Source organism: Tachysurus fulvidraco, chromosome 14 (genome assembly GCF_022655615.1).
Source record: "Tachysurus fulvidraco isolate hzauxx_2018 chromosome 14, HZAU_PFXX_2.0, whole genome shotgun sequence".
Taxonomy (NCBI): Eukaryota; Metazoa; Chordata; class Actinopteri; order Siluriformes; family Bagridae; genus Tachysurus; species Tachysurus fulvidraco.
The window spans coordinates 21,914,694-21,930,696 of NC_062531.1; the positions used below are offsets into that span (position 1 = coordinate 21,914,694).

The 16,003-nt window shown below is 37.4% G+C and overlaps 1 protein-coding gene across 1 annotated transcript; it reads left to right on the forward strand.

Annotated features, from left to right (window-relative positions):
* Positions 1–454: 454 nt before the first annotated feature.
* Positions 455–14,437, forward strand: LOC113656045 (glycerol-3-phosphate acyltransferase 4). The gene is made up of 13 exons (XM_027166990.2): positions 455–681; positions 3,539–3,830; positions 6,278–6,347; positions 6,936–7,269; positions 8,332–8,406; positions 8,543–8,632; positions 9,693–9,786; positions 9,872–9,987; positions 10,845–10,900; positions 10,997–11,082; positions 11,166–11,294; positions 12,625–12,704; positions 13,402–14,437. The coding sequence occupies exons 2-13, from the start codon at positions 3,663–3,665 to the stop codon at positions 13,508–13,510; spliced, it is 1,407 nt and encodes a 468-aa protein (XP_027022791.1). The 5' UTR covers positions 455–681; positions 3,539–3,662; the 3' UTR covers positions 13,511–14,437.
* The last annotated feature ends 1,566 nt before the right edge of the window (positions 14,438–16,003 follow it).

Below are 16,003 nucleotides of genomic sequence, written 5' to 3' on the forward strand. Positions count from 1 at the left end.
AAGTTCAAGGGAATGTTAAAGTTGAGATGAAATAAATAAATAGACATTGTGAATATCTTTGATAATAATAAATAATTTGTTGAATTAGAAAGAGAAAAAAATCTGTGAAATTCCCTTTATCTTTGAGATATTTGTTATTCCTTACATTGGCTTTGAAATAGTACAGTATGATATAATGTATACAGACAAGTCTACTAAAGATTACTGCATATTTTTACCTATGAATTTCATTTAAATCTGCATATATAAATTAATATGCAGGACATAACATAAGCCTTTTTTTTTTTAAATTAAACTACCATTTCCTTTCCTTTGAACCATGATTAGTTCAACAGGAATATCAATGCAGTTCCGATATTAACCACTAGAGAGCAGTATTCTGTCGGATTCTGTTTCGTTCCGATTCTACTTCTGAAGCGGTATTACGTTAGTTTCTTATCTAGCGTCGTAAGCGTTATTTTTTTTCCCCACCTGTATTCTCAAAAACCCCTCCTCGTGCACTAGCGCGTGGGTACTTTGAACGTTTATGATTGGTCAGTTTCTGAATGCGGGTGGGAGAAAAAGCTCCACGGGTCTGAGTGGAAGCCGGCTGTCGTGTCCTGCAGAATAAACTAAGGGATGTGGACAAAGCTGGACGACAGCCATTTGACATGCTGTTGAGTCTGTTTTTAAGACGCTGTGGTGAGTTTATAACATATTTTTTACATTAGACATAGAAATAGAAAATATTCAAAACTGTATTTTGATGACATTTAACTCGTTAAAACACGACATACAGTCATTTATTTAAATGTGCGGTAATCTGATTAACTCTAATTACATTAATATGCATGATGTATATACAGTATATAGAGAGGAATATGTAAGCGGATCTATTCATTTCTTTCTGGTAGATACGTCTGAATTGACTGGGTTTTTTTTTTTGTTTTGTTTTTTGACATCTAAACGTTCATCAAGTGATCAACTAGAGTTTAGTTATGAATCGCAGCTGAAATGTAACGCATTTATATTTCGATGTATTGTTAAAAGTAGCTCCTGTATGCTAAATAAGTCGCAGGAATGATCCAGATGGAGTCGCGAGCGAATTTGCATATTCATTATATTCATCATGATTATTAGCATATTGAAAATGCGTTGTTTGAAGTTTTTGAATTCAGAATTGACAATAAATAAAGAATAAATCTGTTGGTTTTGATATTGTAAAAAAAAAAGATAGTTTAACCATAATGTATGGTTTATTTTTTACTATGAGACAAGTTAGTACGTGATATCGCTCAAGTTATCGCCTATATGTTATGTACCTATAGGCTTTCCCTATAGTATTTTCTTTTCCAGACCTTTTCTTGTACAATTGTTGAAGTTAATAATCTAAACAAATGAAGCTTATTTGACAAAAAACAAACATAAAAAAAAAAACAGAAATTACAAACTCTTCTGTCATTCTGAAATTTCTTGATGACTTTCAAAGTGTTGAACTGGAGACTCCTTCCATGTTAAATACATTTGTGGAGCCAACAGTGCTATAGTATAATAGTTTCAAATAATAATAATAATAATAATCGAATAACTTATGTCTTACAGAAAAACAAAAATCTTTGGTCAAGGCATCAGAAATTAACTATTTGTGTAATTACAAAATTAGTATAATTTGTTTTGAAAAATTAAGGATGGGTGATCTGTGATTGGTTGTTGAGAACAATGAGTTATCTGTTATTGGTTGTTGGAAACAATGGGTGATCTGTGATTGGTTGTTGAGAACAATGAGTTATCTGTGATTTGTTGTTAGAAAAAATGGGGATCTGTGAATGGTTGCTAGGTGTAATGGTGATAAGTGATTGGTTGTTGGAAACTATAATGTTCATACAATCATAACTTAGTCAAGCTTTAGGTGGTGAGTTGACTGAACTTGATTTCTTAAACTGTTTAGCCAGCAGCTGTGATATGAAATGGAAAGCCAGTCACTATTGTGTATACAAAAAGACACAACATTTGTTTCTAGACTCTTGTCCGCGATAACGTGGGCTAAAAAGTGAGCAAATGAATAAAGACAGTATTACAAAGTTAGTAACACTGGCTGTTTCATGACAGCCAGCTAAGTAAAAGCTGAGAATACATAATTAACATGTGACAATTGCCTCAGTTTTACTGGTTAGACAACACATAGTTGTTTGTGTGTTTGTCCACATGCAGCAGTTTGTGAATCACAGTATGAGCTCTGTGGCAGTACGACACATCAGCTCTGCCAATGTCAGATTTATGTAAGTGCAGCAGATCTTCTCCCACTCCCGGACTGTGGGAGGAATCACACTCAAACAGCTCCTTGTTCAGATGTCCCAGAGCTACTGGGAAATTAACCCTCTCATTTCCATTACGGTCTTCAACCCCTTCCTACCCCCAATACTTTTTCCTGAAATCATGCCTATAATATCTATGTGAATTTTAATGGCATCAAAACTTATTTTGTAACCCTTTTATTTTAACGTCTTTGATTGACATGTTGTGTATAAATGCGTCCATTCCCCCCCAAGCCACATTTGACCACCAAAACTCTACCCAAAATGTGACACATATATTAGCAAGATCCAGTGCGAAGATTGTGTTTGAATGTCATGAGCTGATTTGCATAGTTACCAAACCAATTGGATTTTAATCTGTCCAACAGATGCGTTTGTGTTTAAATACCAGACAGGATACAAGGATAGATTTCCGTTATTTATTAGCTACTTTATTATTATTATTATTATTCCTCAATGTGAAGCTAGAGAATCTTCGGAAAACATGCATTGCATTTTGTTGTGGAAAGTTAACAGTATGTTAACGTCCATGTTTTTTAGACTTGAGTTTGGAACTTTAGAACCCAAAGTGTGTCTCGAATCACGTACTAGTTTGAGTAGAGTTTTCACTCACACTATATTTCCTGTTATTTGCCATCAACTGCAAAATGGATTATATTTATAATGCATAGTGTAAGTGGTGCTAAGTGCAAGTGTATGTCATTTGGGGGACAGCTCCAGTTTCTACAGACTCAATTTTGCCAAGTTGGACACAGAGGTAGAGAAAGTTCAGAAAGTAACTCTGAATAAACAGAGCGATACATATTGAATGATTCAGTCATGGGGGCACGGTGGCTTAGTGGTTAGCATGTTTGTCTCATACCACCAAGGTTGCGTGTTCTATTCCCACCTCCGCCTTGTGTGTGTGGAGTTTACATGTTCTCCCCGTGCCTCGGGGGTTTCCTCCGGGTACTCCGGTTTCCTCCCCCGGTCCAAAGACATGCATGGTAGGTTGATTGGTATCTCTGGAAAATTTGTCCGTAGTGTGTGATTGCGTGAGTGAATGAGAGTGTGTGTATCCTGCCATGACGCCTGATATACCTTAGGCACAGGCTACCCGTGACCCGAGAAGTTCGGATAAGCGGTAGAAAATGAATGAATGAATGATGCAGTCACGAAAATTTGTCTGAGGTGCAGTCATTAGTATATTACAAGTGTGTTAGATAAGAAATCAGATAAATAAATGCATTTTCTTTCACTTCCAGGTAGAAGAGAAGACTGAATAATAATGAACAGAACATGGTCTGGAGACTTACATCCTGACCTGCATTAGATCACTTAGATCTTTCTCCCGTATTTAGAGAAAGATTTTTGAGCCAACGTACAAGAATGGGTCTGTTCACGTCTCCTGTACATAACTTGCTATACACGTTGCTGGGCGTCTCCTTCACCGTGTGGTTCACTTTGCTGCTGGTGTTCATCATCGTGCCGGCTATATTTGACGTGTCCTTTGGCATCCGGCGGCTCTACATGAACACCCTGCTCAAGGTGTTTGAGGTGAGTGCTTAGATCTGTCAGGAAACTGTTAGTCAGATATTAGATAGGAGGATGAATTAAAGGTAAACTACCACAGTTTGTGTGAGTGGGGGCAGTTGTCACAGGGGGCAGTTGTACTGTAGCACTATCAGTTAACAATAAGTTACAGCCGTGACTCTCACTGTGCACATGCCTTGTAGCATTCTCTGCCTGCCTACAAAACAGCACCAACTCTCTGAAGCATTTATTGTGAGAAGTGAATTGAATCTAGAGAATCCTAGTTATTAAATTTATCCTCACGATGGAATTTGCATTGTTACCCAGTGTTAAATTCATTCGAAATGGATTAGAGCTAGTGACTAATGAGACTAATTCAAACTTAGTTATATTCGAATCATTGGCGTGGGTGATTCCAGCCCTTTTCTTGCCTGATCGCAGCTTTTCTTTTGTAGATTTAAGCTAGTGTGCTAGTGTTAGTGTTTGTGTGCTAATTTGCTAAGACGGGTGGAAATAACCATCGCATCTTAAACAAACTACTGCTGATTTAACCCAGTCAGAGGAATTACTCTAAATGTTATTCTGACTCACAGGATGGAGAGTAATTCTGTGGCATCAGGATTCAAACTCGTGAGCTCCGGTCAATTTTGCAAATAGGGAAAGGGAGTATATTAACAATGAGATGTCGCATGAGTCTCTGTGTCTGGCCCCAGTGTATTCAAATAAAACAAGGAAGAGCTGATTAAATGAACCCAAGTTGAGATTTATTGTTTATTCCGTTTATACTTTACAGTTGCGCCACTCTGGAGCCAGACAGTCCCAACCCTATGTTATGTAATGTTCTTTCACATGGAGCACGCAATACTGTTTTTCTACCACAGAAGATTTAAGAATATTACATCTCGTAGCTTTAAAAATAGGATTACATTCTGTAACAATGGTATTTAAAACGTCTGCAGATTCAGGACTGTATTTATAGGAAATATTTTAGCTAACATCCATTACTTGTTAATGACATCATCCTCATAACTTTAGTATAGAGTATATTTAGTATAGAGACCAAACGTGTCTTAGCTGATTGGCGGATAATATGTAAATTTGCCAAACCATCACTTTAATTAGGTGTTGAGAGGCGGTTCATCGGCTTGTGACTAGTAAGCAGCCAATTAGAAGGAAAATATCCTTCTTTTAGGATGAAAGAAAATCAGCAAATTTTTCAGAGGCGGATAGTTAGGTGTTAAAAAAGAAACTGAATGCAGATGGAAGGAATGACTGGAGGAGCAACGTGAAAAAGGGGCCTCTAGTAATGCTGCTGATAATTTTAGCAGGCCTGGTATTTCTCTCTCTCTCTCTCTCTCTCTCTCTCTCTCTCTCTCTCTCTCTCTCTCTCTCTCTCTCTCTCTCACTGTCTGTTGCGAAAATTGTTCCGTTACACAAACACTTGTGCAAGACTTTTTCTGACTGTTCCTGTATAGAAACCAGTAACATCAAACAAATATGTTTGATACTAACGGATTGGCTTTGTACAGAAAAACTAAATAAAGTAACTTGTCCATAGCAGGGTACATTCTTTTTACCCTGCATACTGTAGCAAGTATCTCTGTAAGCAGCTTTTATAATTGCTGCCTCTTTGAATAGCAAGGCTAGAATTACACTACTGAAATACAGCACTCAGTACAGTTTGTCCTCCTATCAAATCGGAAAACGATAAACAGTCCAACATACGCACGCCTTTGGGTATTTGCAGGAATCCGCGAACAAGACATCTAAAGTATTTTTCAATAAAGTTCAGTAAAACAAGATAGTGTTAGTGCTGTGTTTTTATACTTGAAAATACAAGGAAAATCCGTGCTTTCGGCAATTATCCCCACTTCAGTACACTAGTCATTAGCTTCAAAATAAACTTAGATTATTGTGGAAGGTTTTTATGCACATGTTTGTGAGGACCTGATATTAATATTATTATTAATCCAGTGAATGCTACAACTTAACCTGTCCCTGATCCTGCAGTAACCAACAGGAAAGTGTTAGACTCTTTTTGTTTAATAATAAATAAATAAGTTTTCACTCATCAGCCAACTATTCCCCAAGGCCAGAACTGTAATAACTGTTCACACACACAAACACACACACACACACACACACACACACACACACACACACACACACACACACACACACTACTGCCTATCTTCCTAGTTATTAATGTGCAATATGACATTTTTGACTTAATTTGACACCGCGTTGAATTCGCAGACAATTCAAACTGACATTTTTTCTGTACTTCTGATCAAACAGCACTGTTTAATCAGCATTTTTAAAGGTCGTGGCGCTTTATTATTCATTACAGCGACTTGTAACGTAAACGTAAATTTTTGTCAACAGATTTATTTGCAAGAAATGTTTCACGTTTAAAGGTGCTAATACTTTTGCACACAACAGTTTAAAGTCCTGCTTGTTGTGTTTTTCAGTGGGCCACAATGCGGATCCAGAGAGGAGCCAAGGAGAAAAATCAACTTTTGTATAAACCCTACACGAACGGTGAGTCTTCTGTGTTTGACTTTGGCGGCTCCTCGGCCGCTCTTATTTGTTTCTGTGCTTCATCTTTATAGGGGTTTGTGTTATTCAGCTTGGATCGGTCGTGTTTGTGTGTCTATTGTTGGTTTTGGTGGGGTCTCTTCACTGGTGTTGGCCATCTGTTAACTTACAGACAGCTGAAATGTGCTCAATACTGTGGGCTTAATATAACATACACAAATCCTTCACAATAGCTTCTATTAGAATGCTAACACTAGTATTATTAGCCATTACTAGGACTTTCTGAGGTAAACATGAGCCAGTGTAATCTTTGAGACACCACGGAGCTTCTGATTTTTATTCTCAGAGAACTAACACTTGTATTTATTGTCTGACTGATATTTATCGTTCATCTTCAGTAGGACCACACATGCACGCACGCACACACTTTTTCACACCTAGGGGCAATTAATGTAGCTAATCCACCTACAATCACAATGTACGGAAAGTTTAAAAAAGTACAGCATGGGGTCCTAGAAGGCCTTAGAGGGGTTTTAGGCCTTGTGTTGATAAAACATGTAACATTTTCATTAATACTTTTTTCTTTTTCAGGCTTAATAGCCAAAGAGCCCACTTCTCTGGAGGAGGAGCTGAAAGAAATCCGTCGTGTCGGCAGCTGCCGGGACCTGGTTGGCTCCTCCTCCTCTCCTGAAGGCTCCTCCCCTTCCTCCTCAGAGTTTGCTGTGTCAGATATCTTCTATTTCTGCCGGCGTGGCATTGAGAGCATTGTAGATGATGAAGTGACCAAGCGCTTCACAGCCGAGGAGCTTGAGTCCTGGAACCTGCTGACGCGCAGCAACAACAACTTCAGACACATCAGCATACGTCTCACAGTGCTCTGGGGGCTCGGGCTGATCATCCGCTACTGCATCCTGCTGCCTCTCAGGTGATGCATCGAGAGGGTTAGAGAGATGGAGAGAGAGAATCTTGGGAGAGAGAGTATTGGGGGAGAAAACCTACACAAATCAATATTCAACAGAAAATATTATTATTATTATTATTATTATTATTAATAATAATAGAAAAAAGAAACAACAAACAATCAACAGTAATGACAACACAAACAACATTAATAACAATAACACCACCAGCAACAAGCAAAAAAAATGATAGCACACAACAGAAACATCAATACCATCTACAACAGCAACAACAACAACAAAAAAACAACAATAAAGAAATAACAATATTCAAGAGAAAAATAACAATAATATTAAAAAACAGCAACAACAAGCAACAACATCAGAAACATCATAAACACCACCTACAGTAATAATGACAACAGTTGTGAATTTGGTATTTAAACAGTATAATTTTTTTGGATTGTATACTTATCAGCATGCACTTACTACAGGAGATTTTCACAAAGCAAAATCACAGTATGACACGAATCATACAGTCATGAAACGCTTTTTGATGGTCGGTATCATGAAAATAGAATCGACAAGATGAAATAAAATGAAATAAGTATCAGAATAAAAGTTTGTAATAATTCGTGAAAGAAATGAACAATTATTAAAAATGTACTAAAAATGATACATTTTATACAAGAAATAGAATTTTATTAAAAACAGTATATTAAAAAAAACTTAAATAAATAACAAATATGCAGATTCATCATATTTTTTAAGTTTTTTTTATTTTATTCACACATATCTGTAACTGCAGATTAATTCTGCTGCTCCTCGGGTGCAGCATCGGTGAGATTAGAAGCTGCCTGGAAAAGCGACCTTAATCCACATTCCCTACTATACACCATAGTAGCTGGAGGAGTACTTTATGTCCATTGTTTAAAAAGATTTTTTTTATTTTAGTCCATGGTGTATTATGTGTGTATTATGTGTGTATTATGTGTGTAGTATGTTAATTAAAGACTTAACAACCTCTGAGATCTGTGATGTGATTAATCTGCTTACTGGACGTTTCTGTTTTGATTGTGATTTTTTAGGTTGACGCTCGCCATCACAGGCGTGACTCTGTTGGTCGTCCTTACCACTTTAGTCGGATATCTGCCTAACGGGAGGTACGAATAGAACATAACAATGAATTATAACACAAAAAATCCATTTATTATAACAAGGCATTTGTTTCACTTCTTATTTATGAGGAAAATGGCATATCCTAATGTCTGGTCTGTTAACACCTGTGTGTTTGTGTAGGATGAAGAATTTTCTTAGTGAGAAAGTGCATTTGATGTGTTACCGAATTTGTGTGAGAGGGCTTACTGCTATCATCACTTACCATCACAGGTAAGACCACACATACTCACACATAAACACACATAAAGGATTTACAATAAATTCTGCACTTCTGCATAGTCTGTGTGTGTACTCGGAAATCACAGACTGTGACAATATCTACTGCATTCAATTCAGTACCTACTGCATTTGATTCAGTACCCGCTGTGTTTGATTTGGTACCTAATGCATTTGATTCACTACCTGCTGTGTTTGATTCAGTACATAATGCATTTGATTCAGGACCTACTGCATTTGATACAGTACCTAATGCATTAAATTCAGTACCTAGTGCATTTGATTTGGTACCTAATGCATTTGATTCACTACCTGCTGTGTTTGATTCGGTACCTACTGAATTTGATTCAGTACCTACTATGTTTGATACAGTACTAACTGTGTTTGATTCAGAACCTGCTGTTTTTGATTCGGTGCCTACCGCGTTTGATTCGGTAACAAGTCTTCAACCGTCTCTTTGGGGATATTTGGACATAGCTTCCACGCCTGACCTAATTTAGTCCTGACAATGTTTATTTGTCAATGTTGACAATGTTGATTTAGTTCAGTTGGGATTGAATTATGGTCCACACAGCAGCCGGATGTCTCTATTCAAAAAGACTGCTTTTATTGACTTATTGATTTATTGAGCTATATGTGATCTCATCACTCACCATTGTTATAGAAATCTGGCCCCGAATATACATAAGACACACATGGATTCATCTTATTTAAAGTCGTGTCAGACCTGTATTTTAATGTAATACCTTTAAGAGATGAGGTGTACTTGAAAGCTGTTATTGATGCCTGTAGTAACAGATCCATAAAGCTATACCGACAAAGAGACCAGCTGTTTGCTCAAGAGGAATAGACTGCAGCTTGTGCTAGCTTGTAAGCTATGAGAGGAATTCTCCTGAGCCATCTCTGCCAGACACCGGGTTCATAAGACGGCTGTTTATTTAAAGCATATAGTGAGAGATTGCGATCTCTGTTTAAACTAGATAGATTGATTTTGGGAATGGCGAATTCTCTAAAGCGACCGTTGGTGCTTTGTGTGTGTTTGTGCATCATTTAGTGAGAATAAGCCAAAGAATGGTGGAATCTGTGTTGCCAACCACACGTCACCCATTGACGTCCTCATGCTAGCCAGTGATGGCTATTATGCAATGGTAAGAGTCTCTCTGTGTGTGTGTGTCATAATTTATTAATTGTGCAATACCCAGATGTAGTAATACAGTAGACTCTGTGTCTAAGGTAGGACAGATCCATGGAGGTCTGATGGGAATCATTCAGAGGTCCATGGTGAAGGCTTGTCCACACATCTGGTTTGAACGCTCTGAAGTCAAAGATCGGCATCTTGTGGTCAAAAGGTAACACTGCAGCACAACTGCTGCCTTTACAGTGCCCAGTTTGTTCACACTGGAATTTTCAACACAAAGAAATGTTCCATCTGAACGTTTCAGTAAAGCATATTCTTATATCTATTCCCGGTATTCTATATTTTTATTCACGGCAGCACTGACACACAAAGGCACAAGAGTCACTGTGGAACTGAGTCATTTGGGCAATGTGGTAATAATGTGGAAGTTTGACACTGTGCAGTGTGACTGACACAAGACCAAAGCACACTACTGCCTCAGCACTAAAGTGCCTCAGTGACAAATTGCCAAAGTACCAGAGTGACACCATACCTCAGGCCAATAGCACCTTAGTGCCTCAATGTGACAGTATCAGCCACACTGTGCCTCAGTCAAAAAGTACACTACTGCCTCAGTGCCCAAGGTCACCATGCATCAGTGTCACAGCCACTTAGTGCCTCATTTCAACAGAACCCTAGTGTCTGTCACTAAGTCCCACATTACCTCACTGCCACATTGTCAGTGCCATGGTGCCAGACTGCCACATACCAAGTGTCATAAGTGACTAAGCGGTTTAGTGCTTGTGCATTACATAAAGCCAAAGTATTCTTAATTCTTCATTACTGCAGTTGAGTAAATCATATAAATGTAAGCCAATAAAAAAACAACTGCACTTCTACCAGGTTCATATCCCACATTCATTTATCTCTTTCAGTTCACATTACCTTTTTGATTTATTTCTAAGAACAGATATCCGCTGTCTTAACAGCTCTTTTTAGATGCAGCCTAGACAACATGCAACACATAGCTCGATATGTTTTTTTATTGTTTATCAAGCTTTTATACAAGTCAATCTAATTTCACTGCAGGTTGAGCGATCATGTCAAGGACAAAAGCAAACTTCCAATCCTCATCTTTCCTGAAGGTGAGTGTCACATTTTCAGGACAGCTTTTCATACACCGTATACAGTAATTTGCCGTTGGCTTCGATTTAGCTGCGTTTGTTGAATTTTGTTTACAGGCACCTGCATCAACAACACGTCCGTGATGATGTTTAAGAAGGGAAGCTTTGAAATCGCTTCAACAATCTACCCAGTGGCCATCAAGGTTTACAGATGTCAAATACAACAAGTTTTATAAAATAGCCTCATCCATTTTATTTTTTATAATATTGCCATTGCTTTCTATAGTATGACCCTCGCTTCGGGGACGCTTTCTGGAACAGCAGCAAGTTCGGCATGGTGAATTATCTCCTCCATATGATGAGCAGCTGGGCCATCGTCTGCAGCGTGTGGTACCTACCACCCATGAGGCGACAGGTGAGCAAAGCCACACACAGAGTAAGGGTGTACTAACTTGCATGGCAAGCCCGCTCTTTGCATCAATGCTTTCGGTACTCAAATCAGTTCCTGGAGCCTGACTTCATCCACCACAGATTGGAAACTAAGGTCTAGCTTTGCATGAGACCATGCAAATGTGTCTACTGGTGGTAATGCTTCTTCAAATCAGCACACAGAAAACATAAGCAAATCTATAGCTACGGCAGCCAAATCAGCAGGAAGGAGCTTCACTTCGAGTGCCTTATAAGATGGAAAAATCTCCAAGGACTTAGCTTCTGCATGGCTTTTGGCCCATATTCTCTTTTTTGTGCCATAATTGAAGTTCTTGTTGTCAATCTGGGGCTCAAGAACACATGTAGACTGTAAGGACAAGAGCAGGACACAATTATTAACAAAAACAAAGAAAATCCAAAAAAACGTGGCAAAAAACAGGTCAGGAACAAAACCAGCTCAGGATACTGAACTTCGCTAAACACACAACTATAGCTAGGCTAATACAAAACAAAACAAAGCTTCAGGCGTAATGAAGACATGAAATGGGTAAGACTTAAGCAATGAAATACAATACCCAGGAGGCTAGGTAACATCTTAGACAAAGACACGCTAAACGTACACTTCACAAAGACTGTGAACTGAAAACAGGTCTGGTCCATAAGGACACATGCAGGAAACAGGAAATGACATGACAGGGACGGAGACAGGAAATGATTCAAAACAAGAAAGACACGTGGCAAAGTAAATAAACAAAAAACAAAGCAGTTGAGGATTCCTGACTCTTGCCACGTATGACTCTTGCCCGTTAATTCCATATTTATTCTAGCTAAATGCTGTTATGTAAAAGTAATTAGGAATTGGGAAATTCAATGGCCCTAATGTGCAGGTTTTTAAACAGGTTATTCTTTATGGATAACCATGAGCAAATCATGTCAACCTGTTCTTAAATCACAGTGTGAGGTTCTGTACAGGAACAAATGTCTTAAACTATGTTGATGTTGCTGCCAGGCAACTGAAAACACAGCACTGGTTTTGATTCAGGTTCCGTGAAACTGTCAGAGTGGAGGATAGGAAGGGGCCAAGTAGTGCCATTTGTCTACAGAAGAAGTAATTCAGTGTAAAATGTCAGTCATACTGCAGTGTGTGTGTGTGTTTGTGTGTGTGTGTGTGTGTGTGTGTGAACTCCTGTGACCCTGAAAGCAGACAGAAATACTCTCTTTCTCTTTCAAACTGTCACAGAATTAAGCCTAAACACCTGACACCTTCTAAAGGTCTCAAATGTTTTAAGCTCAGCCTCGTGCGTTTGTATTAACAGGAAAATGAGGACGCTGTGCAGTTCGCTAACCGAGTTAAAGCAGCTATCGCCAGACAGGGTGGCCTGGTGGACCTGCTGTGGTAAGTAAACATTAGCATCAGAAAAGTTCACTTCTAACGAAAACACACACACGCCGGCATGGAGAATATATCGGTGGTTGAAATATGAAGCTGAAATATGGGAATTTTGTTGAAATTGACATACGCACAAACATGAAATCTATAAATATACAGTTGAAAATTTTTAATAAAGTATATTGACTGTATGAATTCACATTTCACAAAGCAATGTATCAGATTTTATGGATGCAATTTTACATCACATCACAGAAACGGTCTCTACAGGGCTTATAAAAATGTATACACCTCTGGTTTTGTGACGTAAAAAGTTAAACCAACATAAAATCATATCCCATGTTGTATATATCATATACCACAATGGGTTAGAAAAAAAATGTCTGGAGTTTTTCGGTACCGTGAAAAGCTTTGTTTTGGTTTGGTACACAAACAAGAACATCCCCAGAGAGCCTGTGTAGGGTAAATGGTACATTAACTTGAGAGATGAATGAATGAACGAATGAATGAATGAATGAATGGAAGGATGAATGAATGGATGGATGGACAAACGAACAAATGAACTATAACCAATCTTATACAAGTAACCAAAAAACCCCCAAAACATTCTCTACAATTTTTCTTTTTTTTTTGACAACTGTGTCCTGAATATCTGTTATTTATTATCTATTACACCGGAACAAACTACATGTTTTGTTTTTAGGGACGGTGGCTTAAAGCGTGAAAAAGTAAAAAACACCTTTAAAGAAGAGCAACAGAAACTGTACAGCAAGATTTTGGTGGGAACTCATGAAGACCGAAGTCGCTCCTGAGGAATAAAAAGAATAAGTGGAATGAAATATGACTGTGGTGACTGGACAGGAAAGAAACGGAGTCTTTAAGAAAAAAAAAGAAGCATCAGGATTGTGTTGTGAGCCATGTCTTGTTGATGACAGAAGGGATTTGATTTTCAGCAGTCACTTCCTTCACTTATTACATTTGAGTCAATAAATGCAACAATTTAATAACGTAGCCACTTGGTAAGGTCTCTAAGCACGCATTCTCTATGGCAAACTGGTTGCTATAAACATTCTCTGACTCAGGTGGTTTTTTTTTGGAGATTTGTGAATCTATTTTCTTAGCACATTCACATATAATGTCATGTCAAAAACAAGACCTGACACCCTGATGATGGCATTATGTCCTTGCAAATGTGGGTACTTCAGCTAATGGGTCCAATAATGGGACTAATAATTCTATTAGATTCACGATAGACACTATGAAATGTTGCCAAACTACTTCAGTCCAGTTGAATCTGTTTTTTTTTTTTTAAATGTGCCCCAGGTCTAAAATGCACTTATTTATATGTAGTAAAGTATCAACCACATGACCTTCAGCTTCGATGAAGAGGGCAGGATGAGAACCTCTGTGAAGCAGCATGTGGAGAGGTCTAGTGATCATCTGAGACTGGCTGATTTTGAGAATATTTGTATACATTGTGTACAATGACATTATGAATGAAAGTGTAGGACAAGCAAGTTGTCTATCTACTGGACAGGAGTCAATGTACAGACTCCGGCTTTGTGTATGTTACCTGCGAGCATATTTTTGGGTCAACTGCACTATTTGCATGAGTGCTGCTGGGAGGCTTCTGCTAGGCTGAATCCTTCTCTCAAGTAAACTCTTAAATCTCTACCACCCATTCCTCTATCTGACATGTCTATGGATGAAATCGCTCAATAAAAAATGTACAAAGATTACTTAAGTGTGTCATATGTTTAATATCAAAACAAAACAGCTGTTATTTTTTTCTGTATCTGCATCTCTGACCATATCATATAACACGTCAATGTTGATATGAATGACGATTTCTTTGTGAAGATGTTTCTTTGGCATTTAATCTTTTAACACTCACTTATTGCCTAACATAAGCAATAAATACTAATATTTATACTTTATATTGTGTGTTTCTTAACATTGTAAGAAATGGTAGCCCATTTAACCTTCAATTACTTTTTAGCAGTAGAAGAGAATATTGTAATATTAGAAATAGTATATTGTATATTGTATTATATTGTAGAAAACAATGATTAGTAAATAATCTTTCAACTTTTTAAAATAACTTTGCCAGCTACTCAATATGATAAATCCACACCATGAAAACTGTAAAACCCCAAATCACATTATTTAAGCTTCCTGTTATGTTGTTGCAAGTTCACAGAATTTTAAATAACATATAATATATATACAGTGTAGAATTGGTGTGTTTGTTTTTTTTAATATTTTTATTTTTTATTTTATTTTTAATTCATATTTCGTATATTAAACGAGGGTGTACACATGAAAGCAAATTTTATAGTTCTTACTGGAGGCCATAGTAGGATACATTTGCAAAAATAAGAATGAATGAAAAAGAAAAAGCCGAAATTAGTAAGTCTTGGGTGTTCTAGAGAAACATTAAAAGTTGGAAAGACTAGAATGTTTAAATGAATGATTAATTGAACGAATGCATGAAGACTAGTATTAATTTTTCCAGTTTCCATCAAAATGGGAATCAAACCCCAGTGAATATAAAACTGAGCAGAGCTGCAATAATCTTGTCGTTGTTCAGAGATATGAACATTAGCCCAGTTCATTTCCATGATTCACCATTTTACCCCCTGTTGTGTTAAGCCCAAGCTATTCCTGGCAAACTGCCAAAGCAAATTATCTTATGAATATGTGCATTTGATTTTGTTTTTTGTCGCAGCCTGACAATAAAGAAGCACATCTGGTCATATACACACACACTGCACTTTGCTGAATAGCCAACTGTGTGAATAGGATAGGGGGAAAATTTAATACAAAATGTTATTCATGTAGAGAAACTTATCTAATGATGCTTCATCCCATTTTAAAGGAATAAATACAAAATCCTCAAGCCAAACTAAATAGGAATTCATGTATCAGGTATATAATGTAAGTCATACATTATACATACATCAAACATATAAATGTAAAGTGCGGTTTTAAGCCTGTAACATTAACATTACAGAGCCGAGTGTCAGGTCTGTAATGTTATATATATATATATATATATATATATATATATATATATATATATATATATATATAATGATGTACCAAGAGCACCTTAAAAACCACAAATTCCTTGTAAATCTGCTCACATTCTGATTCCATGCAGCACATCAAGTGCATTCTATAATGCTGCAATAGATAGTTTGCACATCCACCAACCATTATATGCATCCTACCCCATCCAGCTATGACAATGACAAATAAAGGATAAAATATACAGAAGAAGGATAGCAGGAAAGGAACAAATG